The 10,726-nt window shown below is 36.6% G+C and overlaps 1 protein-coding gene and 1 non-coding gene across 2 annotated transcripts; one reads left to right on the top strand and one right to left on the bottom strand.

Annotated features, from left to right (window-relative positions):
* Window positions 1-7,295: 7,295 nt before the first annotated feature.
* Window positions 7,296-7,402, bottom strand: LOC145038210 (small nucleolar RNA R71). Its single transcript, XR_013679274.1, has one exon. It is a non-coding gene; the product is annotated as a small nucleolar RNA R71 (small nucleolar RNA).
* Window positions 7,403-8,614: 1,212 nt separating this feature from the next.
* LOC145035698 (uncharacterized) lies at window positions 8,615-9,115 on the top strand. Its single transcript, XM_078984206.1, has one exon. It carries the CDS (start codon window positions 8,615-8,617, stop codon window positions 9,113-9,115), a length of 501 nt encoding a protein of 166 aa, XP_078840332.1.
* Window positions 9,116-10,726: the final 1,611 nt, after the last annotated feature.

The following is a 10,726-nucleotide window of genomic DNA, read 5'->3' as shown; positions in this document are numbered from 1 at the left end:
CTCTTTCTGGAATACCCCTACAACGTCCTCAACATAATTCTATATTACCTCCGAGCATATAAGATGAGTCTGGAATGTCCTTCCTGACCCTCAGCCCAGCTCTAGAATGCTACCGGTATCACACCGATCTCGTCGTCATTCCATCACTCGCCTACAAACTCACGACCAGGACCACAAGGCCTAAAGACACTCAACCTCATTCCACCGCCTTATAGAAACCCAATTAACGTCCCTTTTAAGGCTGAGTGATCACAACACCACCATACTCTTTTACCACATACAATTCCTTTCACATATGCTTCCTTCCACAGTACCGGCTGCAATTTCTCTCTTTTTTATATAACTCTCTTTTTTCGCTCAAATAATACATGCTTAAGCAAGGGAGATTAACTTCAACCATTATTGGTTAGATGTGTCAGTCTAAGTGCAATGACTACATAAGCTATCATGGATAGATTGTAGGTACTCGCTACAAAACCTTTTATGTCTTTCAAACTAATAAATTACCATTCATATCTCATGACTTTTCACTAAGACTGGGAAGCCACAAATATACTATAATATATGTTGGATCAATTAAACATTTGAGATTGAATTGGATCATCCCACTCAACACTAGCAACTTAAGTTTTTAATTATCACTATATTTAATTTTTAGATTATTATTTCAAATTTATTAGAAGATTTTATTTTCTAGAAATTTTATTTTCCAAAATAAACTTAAATTCCTTTTTCAACCTCATACCCCACACTTATTTCATACAATGCCCTCATTATATGCATAAAACAATAAAAACAGTAAAAAAGGAAAAAGAGGAACAAACGCCCCTGAGTGGTAGTGGCGAGATCGAAGTCTTACAGTGTGGAAAACTCGAACATCTTGAATATGTTACTAAAATTTTGACTTTTCTGGTACTCGTGAATGTGTCAAATGATGTATGAATCATAAACTTTCATCTTCAAAAAGTGTGGTGAAAAAAATCTTTCAAGTAAGGCATCTCAATGTGGGAAATCATACGCCACATTGTAAGGTTGAAAGAAAAGAGTGTAACGTGTGATATATGATGACTCATGACGTGAGAGTTGCTAGGTCACAACGTGAGCATGGTTCAAAACGAATTCCCAATTGTAGTGGTATCTGCCACACGAGGTGAGAAATAGAAGCTCACGTCGTGAGAACTGGGTCCTAGCAGAGTGCATTTTTTTTCAACATCCTTCTATGTATGATTGCCCTCTTAATTCATTAAGACTTATTTTCCGACCATTAACTTTTATGTAACTCTTCCTTTTATCTAATCTATCTTTGCACATAAATGTCACCCCATACTAATCAAAGATTATAGTGTCCGAATTTTATCTCTAACTCTCAGAATTTCTTTTCTCTCGACATTCTAACAATTCTGCGAACAAAACAAACCATTGGTTGCAAGAAGAAAACCAACATCTACCATTTGGTTACATGTATTTAAACAATCCAAATAAAAAAAACATACATTAAAACACACCAAAAGTAAACTAAGAATAAATATAAAAACTAAAATAAATATAAAATGATAGAAATTCTTCAAACACCAGGTTACCTCTCAATAAGCGCTTCTTTTGTGCAAGTCTCGAGTTGGAATCTCATCTTAATAAACTGTCAATCCGCTCATTATTAATTCATCTGTTTATCAAACACTATTTTCAAACCAACTTGTAAAATTTGACTTCTCGTTTTTATTTTTTGTCAAACAAGCGAGCATCTATTTAGTCCAAAAAATTAAAAATTATGAGGACCGGTTGGTCTCTTATCAAAAAATGATTCTTCTTTGGAACCTTCTTCAAAGATGGAATTGTCACCTCATGCGTTGAAACACAAACCGAAATATCAGGAGCTTGTGTTGTGGTAATGATCATACCATGACCATGTTCTTGAAAGTCTGGTTGTTTTTGTTCTTCGCCCGAGCATTCTGCTAGCAAACTTTCCAGCTCCTCCAAATTTCTTTCTGGATAAATTCCTACTCTTCCCTCTTTAGCTCAACATGTTCTTGTTCGTGAGGAAGGATGTCATCCATCCATCTTTTCAGCTCCCTTAAATCTTCATCTGAGTCACATCCCTCATCTTTCCGTGCTAATTCATGTTCCATTTCATCAAGAAAAGAGTCAAAAGCGTCGAGATTAGGAAAATACATAAAAAAACTAAAACAAAATAAATAAAAACTAAAACAACTAAACTCATGCCGGGATAGGTGAATCTCATGACTTGAGAACAATAAAAATGAGAAAAATTAATTCTTTTAGAAAATCAACTTTTGCAGTTTTTACCCAACAAAAAAGATCAATTAACCTAAAGCAATTAAATTAACAACTGAAATAGTTGTTCCCCGACAATGACGCCAAAAAACCTGATGCGTAATATTATACCTAATAGTTTTAACAACTATTTAGTCAACTAACATAACTACTAAAAGACTAATATAAAAGCAAGCAAAATTTAAAAGAGGTTTTAATCTGATTTTGCAAGTTCATACTAACTTAAGCACTCGACTAAAAAACAATTCTAATTAATATATTAAAAACATTTTTTTTAGTTTTGAATCAACCTTTTTCCTTTAGTTAGCTTTTATTTATGGATTAATAAAATTGGTTACCAATTTATAATAAATTAGCAATCTTGGTCCAATCTACTAATATTACTACCAATTTATATGTAATTAGCAATCTTGGTCCACTCTATTAATTATAATTGGGCTATGTAAGATATATCTAGATAATTATCTATAGTCAAGATAATTAGTTAAACACAATTATCATCACAATTATGTTCTCCAACACAGCTATAGTTGTGATTTTTATTACTTATCAAAGATGTGGTCAATCCTGACTCTAGTAGTTTAATGGTCACTAAACTACTAGGTAACAAGTTCATGCAATTTAATAGTCACTAAACTACATTTAACTTGATTAAAGCAGCAAAGATGAACACTTTAACATGCTAGGTAACAATAATCAAACACATGCATAAAACCAACTTCATAAAACCCATAAAATAATAAGCTAACTCATTTTTAAGGTTTCATCTAGCTAAACGAAAGTCAACTAAATTAGCTTCTTATTAGTGGAAGTAAACACAAAAGTTCACAATAAATTGATATGATATTAATTAAAACCAAATACAATTATTTAATCTTCAAATTCTCGATCTTCAAACGGTTTTTCCTTTAAAAGGATGTTTTTCGCTGGATTCTGACCTTCAAACTCGAGTATCTCTCTAAAATATGTCTAAGCCAACCTCCTAAGTTGAATGAGCAAATGGATATATATATATATATATATATATATATATATATATATATATATATATATATATATATATATATATATATATAATTTCCAAAAATCATGTCTGAGGACGTAAGAATTAAGTTCTTATGTCGTGATCTCAGTAGAATTCGTGTTCGTCAAGGAAACTACATTTTGCATAGTTATCTTCTAGAAGAATCAATCGCACGTCTTGATATTCTACTCCTCACGTCGTGAGAACTAGGAATTAGAATTTCGCACAAAACCAAAGTCGTCCGAAATTTTGTCTAGTTTTCAAATCATTTTGAATCTCGTCAATCGGAGTTACGAGTCAAGAGATGTGGTTAAAATACCGACGAGGGTTCAAATTGTCCATCAACATCTTTTTTGTATATTTTTCAGCTCCAGTCCTGCAAGTATCCAGCTTTTGCCGGTTTCAATCCTTTTCTTCAATAATGTCCACTTTTGGTTGAAAAATACAATTTAAACATTATAAGTACCAAATATATTTGCAATTAATCAAATTATAGCTTAAAATGTATTAAAATACTACCTAGAAATGTGTATAAATATGGCACTATCATACTGCTTGGTTAGTGTTATTAGCATGATTATCATTCAGGTTATAGCCTTCAATTTGGAACAAGCGTTTGACAGTCTATCTCATTCTCTGGTTGTGTGCGACCATGTTTTCATCTAGTTTTACGTTGATATCATTATGTGATGTGAAAATAATTGTGCGTGATAGAAGGGTATGGCCTATGTTGTGTTCGGTTAGGATTGAGAGGGATCTTGATTGGGCTCCTGAAAGTTGGTGGACTGATGGTTGGGTATCTTTAGGCCTATATGGTGCTGGTCACGAGACTTTCGACTATAGATCTGATGACAGTGAGATCAGTTCAGTGCCATGAGCTTATCGTTTTGTGGATAGCAGGTGTCACAATGTATCGTGAACCAGTGGTTGTATCATTTATATAGAAAAGACCCTATATTCTTTTGATTGAAACTCTTAGTTCTCGTATTGTTAGATTTCTTGCCTTATTTTGGGGTTAGTGCATTGTGGGAGTCGAGAGATTCAGTGACCATCTGGTTTAGATCATGTGGGCATATAATAGTTGTGCATTAGTAGCCTCTTGTAGAGTGTTTTCATTATGAAATTTGTTTGCTTGTAGGTTGTCTATTAGGAATTCGGTTATCAATGTTGTGCATTGGTTATGGAATCTCGATTCATGAAGTTTATTGTGAATCTCTTGAGTGATTTGTTAGGTGGGGGTACTCCTGAGCTTACATGGGATTTGGATGCAACGTGAGAAATTTTGGATTGACTATCCTTATACTCGTGGGATCAGCAGGTTGGTGATGACTTGTCAGGAAGTCAAGTGCGTATTTAAGATTATTATGTGTAACCTTCGAATTTGGGATTTGGTGAAATTCACTATGGGTATATTTTGAGCATTTTGTCTACATAGTAGAATGGTCTTCCTAGTCAGAGAGTAAGGAAGGGTGCGATGAATGAATGATCAGTAGACCTAGCGAATAATTTTTAGGTTTAAATTGATGGTTTATGTTTTCGGGAAATTTCCTACCTTGAGTGGTTATCATTGTGATATGAGGTCTTCCAGTTGCCAAGAGTAAGGTAGTTATTTCAGTTCTCAGGTAGATCAATTGGGCTTCCTTCTTTGGCTAAGGGCAGAGTGTTAACGTTCAGTCTTTTGGAGGTATACATGATTTATGCTAAGATGGGGGTGGATGGCAGGTTTGGGAGACGGTCTTCGGTATGGGATAATTCTTCAGTCTTAATCGGAATTCAGGAAGTTTGGGAAGGATCGATTAGCATGGCAGAGGAAATAGTAAGGAATGATTTTGAGGACGAACTCTAATTTAAGTGCGGGAGAGTTGTAACACCCTATTTCAAATCGTTTCATAATTTTCATCCGTGACCCAAAGATCAGTTATCATAAGGCTTAGGGCCTTGGGGGGGAGAGATATTTAGGCCCCTTTGGATGTGGATAATGTAGATTAGGTGTTCGAAGAGTTCGGTTGATGCTTTGGAGCCCATGGGTATAACGTAAAGTGATAGTTTGGGCCTTTTATGGATTTAATTTCGGAAAGTTTTAAGGCAAAGGAGAGTTGATAGGATTGTAGAGCTTCTCATTATCTTTCCGTGGATATAAAGATCAACCAAAATGTAGTTGGAATGATGGGATAAAGAAGTTATGATCGTATGAAGTTAGGATGATTTAGGGCTTAGTCTAGTACGTTGGGCATACCTGGAGTATGTTGGGCATACTAGGCATACATAGAGTATGTTGGGCATACACGATCAATGCCCAAACCCTATTTTTTGTGGTTTGAGACCTATTTAAGCTCCTTAACTTCCACAAACCCATTCCATTCTTAGCCTCTACCTCTACAATAACCTCCCTTGAAACCCTAACCCTAGTTTGACATAACATCCCAAAAACATGATCAAAAATTTTATTTTTAAATTAAGTAAAATAGTATTCCAATCATTATCTATACATCCCAAATAAAACAAGTGTATCAAATATCATAAAATTAGAGTGAAATATTAAATGTTGAATCAATGTGGTGTGTACAATGCAGTCACCCCGAGCTCTTCCCCTTGCAACTGGAAGTACCTGAAAAATAAATTAAAAACTGTAAGCATAAAGCTTAGTTGATTCCTTAAACTACCCCATACCATACATAAAAAATAATATACTAGGCGCCCGCTCGGCATCGGGCCTCGCCCGACATCGAGCCCCACTCGATTTACAGATTTGTTATTCTCAGGCATTGTCTATCACTGTGCCTCGCCTGCTATACACATACAATATATATCATATAATCATGCTAACACATATAATGATCATAAACACTAGCATATGTTCCATTTCTCAAGCCTTGCCTGGCATCGAGCCCCACCCAATATACATAGCAGCATATAACACATGCAAGGGTCACGTAGACTCCTAGCATCCTAGCATAATCAATAAGGGCCATCATTGGTGCCTTAGACCTGCTAAACTCAGTGAGGAAACTCACCTTGAATGCTGAAGCTCATTGAAAGAAATCTCCAGGTGTTGCCCTGATGACTCCCTGAGCTATTAGTACAAAATGAACACCCAATTCACACTTGGTTTCCAATCTATAGCCCATAATACATACTTTGGGTAAAATGATTATTTTACCCCTAGCCTAGCTTGAAACAAAACCGAGGCACAAATCCATAAATGAAAAATGACCAAATCTATAAACCAAAAAGCCCAAAACCAATAGATCCACTAAGGTCACTTGTAGCCTAATTTTCCAAATTGGGCCTAACCCCATATGGGCCTTACCCTAAAGCCCAATAATTTCCTTAGCCTAAAATCTTGAGTTCAGATGGACCATAAGGCCCAAAGAAACAAATTCCAAAGAAGTAGCCTCACCGAGGCCCGAGGATGTGAAGCCCAAAATAACTGACTATACAGGGCGTACTCAGCTATACTCTAAGCATACTCACATAGCTTGTACGCTGCACGTACCGGCATGTACACCCAAGGTACTCCTCCATTAATCCATTTCTTCCATTAAGCTCATATTGCTCACGTATAATGGTCCAAAACATAGATCTGAGTCCCAAATGTGACAACCCGAAACTTTTATTCTGTATGATTAGTCAACTTTATAAACATTAAACTCGATTTCGTTACCTTTTAACATTGTTAAAGGTTTCATTTAAGTGTTCTAAGCCAGAGTACAGCCGGTAATGAGATTAGGAATGAGTCAACAAGTCATATAGGGACGAAATCGGGCCATACACCCTCCTGAGAAGAGTGTACGGCCGCACACATGGGTGTGCGGCCGCACACCCATCCCCCAGCCGCACACTCCCCTCTGTATATATAAAGGGTGACCCCCTTCACTCATTCCTTTCCTTTGGCTGCACTCTACTTTCTCAATCTACTTTCTCTCTCTAGAAACTTCATCCAAGAACACTCCAATACTGTCCACCATCCAAGATTGCTAAACTGAAGAAGGCAATAGCCAATTTTGAGCAAAACCCAGGGGAGTCACTTTACGAAGCTTGGGAATGTTACAAAGGGTTGTTAAGGAATTGTCCTCAACATGACCTTAACATTCAACAAGAGGTGTCCATATTCTATGACGGGGTCAATGTGATGACAAGACAACTCCTTGATTCTCAAGGACCACTTACAAAGAAAAATACAGGCGAAGTCAAGGAATTAGTTGAAGAATTCGCAAAACACTCTCATGAATATCATAGTCCAAGGAATGAAGGCATTAAAGGAGTTGGGGTGCACAAACTGAAGAGATGGCTGCTGTGTTGGCAATGCTTAACACTATGGATAGGAGATTGACACAAATAGACTAATTAATTCATGCAATTAGAGTTGGTTGCGAGAGATGTAGTGGCCCATACTTGATAAAAGATTGCAACCTGGATGAATATGGAAACAAGAAAATTCAAGTTTGCTATTAGAGTGGGGACAAGTATGATGAAGACTGGAGGAAACCAAAGAAAGAGTGGCTGCCCTATAATGAATACAAGAAGCAGAAGAAAAATATAGACAAACTGACAGAGGCTTCTACCAAAAAGAACAACCACCAACTAAGAAGAAATCAGAATTAGAGACCATGCTGATGAAATTTATGGAAGCTTCAGAAAAAACATATGATGCTACTAACGCTGCAATGGAAGAACAAAGAACAATAATGAAGAATCATCAATCAATGATGATAGATCAGAAAGCATTAATAAAGAATCAGCAAGCCTCCATAAATAACCTTGAAGTACAACTTGGTCAACTTACCACTTTGGTTAATGAGAAGATGTTCCCGAAAGATCCTGAAAAGAAGACCCAATCTCATGTAATGGCCATAGATATAGAAGAAGAAGCAATTTCTGAGTTCCTAGAAGCCTTAGAAGAGGAGCCACATCATCCTGATCCTAAGCCAAAGAAGCCGAAGCTCGAATTTGGAGAATCTGCTGGAATACCCAGTTCACGTCATGAGCCCGCTCTACTCACGTCGTGGGCCCGGTCAGAACAAAAAAAATTGCGTATCTGTTCCAGCTTATAAACCACCTTTTCCATTCCCGTCTAGAGCTAATCTCAGTCCACTGGAGAGAGAACATCTGGAGTTTATCAAGCAATTAAAGGGTATTCCTATTAATACTCCCTTTATTGATTCACTTGCAAAAATTCCATAATATGTTAAGTTCTTACAAGAGTTGTTAGACACTCGTTAGCAATTAAAATAGAATTCTAAGGTGATTGTAAGTGAGCAAAGCTTAAAAGTGTTATTGGGAGAAATACCTAAGAAGATGGGCGATCCTGGACGATTCACTCTCCCATGTGAGTTTGGGAATAATATGAAGATTTATGCCTTAGTTGATTCTGGGGCTAGCATAAACTTGATGCCTTATTCATTTTATCAAAACTTAAATATTGAGAAAATGAAAGGTACAAAGATGAATATTCACATGGCGAACCATTCAGTGACACAACCCCGGGGCATTGTGGAGGATACTCTCGTGAAAATTGGGAAATTCGTTTTTCCAATAGACTTTGTGGTTTTAGATATGAAAGAAGACCCCAATGTACTGATTATTCTTGGTCACCTATTTCTTAACACTGTTGAAGCTTTGGTTGATATACGCGAGTCCAAGCTCACCTTGAGAGTTGGGGATGAGAAGGAAATTTTTGGAATAGAAGATGGTTTCCAAGGGAATCTTGCTCAAGAAGAGGTTTTTAACATTGATGAAGAAAATGAACTTGAAGAATTAGAGAAGCTTATGGAAGAAGAGTTCAAAACAATTCAATAAGTTAAAAGAACAAAACCAAGAGCATCTATTCCATTTCTAGTTGAAGTCATTGCCTACACGAATCTAACTTCTTGGGTAAGAAAGGAAGATGATGAGATGTCGAGTGATAAAGACGTGGTTACTTCAAAAGCAACGAGTCCATTAGTGAAAGAAGAGAAGTATACTATGGAGCTTAAAGATGATGAAGAATTGAAGATTCAAGGGATCAAATGCAAGGTTAATGGAGACGAGATCAAGGCTAAAAAGGAAAATTTGAATAAGGCGTATAAAAAACGTGTGCAAGCGTACAAGAGGCTTTTCAAGGAGCAAGAGACCCTAGTGGTGGACTCTTCAGAAGATTCAACGTAGGAGGCACGGAGTCCAGCTCAGGACTCCTCAAAAAGAAGCGCTTCTCGGGAGGCAACCCGAGTTTGGTTTGCATTTTCTTTCTTTTTCTTTTTTTAGTTTTTAGCATGCTTTAGTTCTTAGGAAGTTGATCATGTCATCCGAATTATTATCTGCCTAGGGAGTCATTAAAACAAAGTGGTAACAATTATTACATATCTTACAAAAATTAAAATTGGAGAAATTAATGAATTTCATGATCAGAGAGAATTCACGATGTCAACCATTTTGGATTCACAATGTGAATTCAAATAAAATACGGGGATGGTTGTTTTATATGATAACTATATTTTTGTAAGCCTTCCCGATTTTAGTAATTACCCAATATATTCCTTATTCCACTTCCTATTTAATTGGCCCAATTTTCCAGTTCATACAAAACGCACGACGTGAACCATTCCGGATTCACGACGTGACTTGTAAATTATTCGGGACCACAAATTAAAAGATAAAGCATCAGTTTAACCAACCCACACTCCCAACCTCACGAAGTGAAGATCGTTTTCTGGTCCCACACCCGATTTTGATATAATTTTACTTAATTTACTCCTTTTGCTTACGTAATCTTCATCACAAAGGTAATTGTCTCTTATTTGTTTTGGTTAATTTTCACTAATTTGTTGATTTAGGGGATAGGGTTTTTCATATGTGTAAATATAAAAATTTGGCCTAGATTGTTTTGTTCATCCACCATTTGTTACTCGATTGTGCTTGGAAATGGTTTACGAGTAAACCCTAACAAAAAAATTTAGTCCCGACCTGTGATTTTTGAGACCATTCCTCGCTGTGTATAGGGAACTCACGACGTGACTTTTGATGTCACTCACGACGTGAGTCCTATGCAACAACAAAATAGTTCTGTGGCTATCTAAATTATTGGATATTTGGTTTTGTGTTTGTTGCTTGTTTGTTTTTGCAGATATGGGTCCTAGAAGGGAGGCACCTCTTGGAGTTGTGGGTTTACACCCGTTTTACAATTTTCCCATAACAATTTCCCGCGACATCTTAACTCGATGGAACAACAAATTAGGGTGGATCTACAACCGAAAGATTGCAGTTGCTCCTACAATTAATTGGATACGGTTGAGGGAAGTCGGGCTCGTGGACAGGCTGTCCCCGTTTTTGACAAAAATGTTTATTGGAGATGGATATTCATTCACTTGTTCTAGATGGCGCAACCTATTTCGGATCCAAGAGCGCGTGTATAAGGAATTTTGTGTTGAGTTT

The sequence above is a fragment of the Lactuca saligna genome, chromosome 3 (genome assembly GCF_052625555.1).
Source record: "Lactuca saligna cultivar CGN05327 chromosome 3, ASM5262555v1, whole genome shotgun sequence".
NCBI classification, from domain to species: Eukaryota; Viridiplantae; Streptophyta; class Magnoliopsida; order Asterales; family Asteraceae; genus Lactuca; species Lactuca saligna.
Note: the sequence above shows the minus strand (reverse complement) of the source record. Positions and strands in the feature narration are given on the sequence as shown.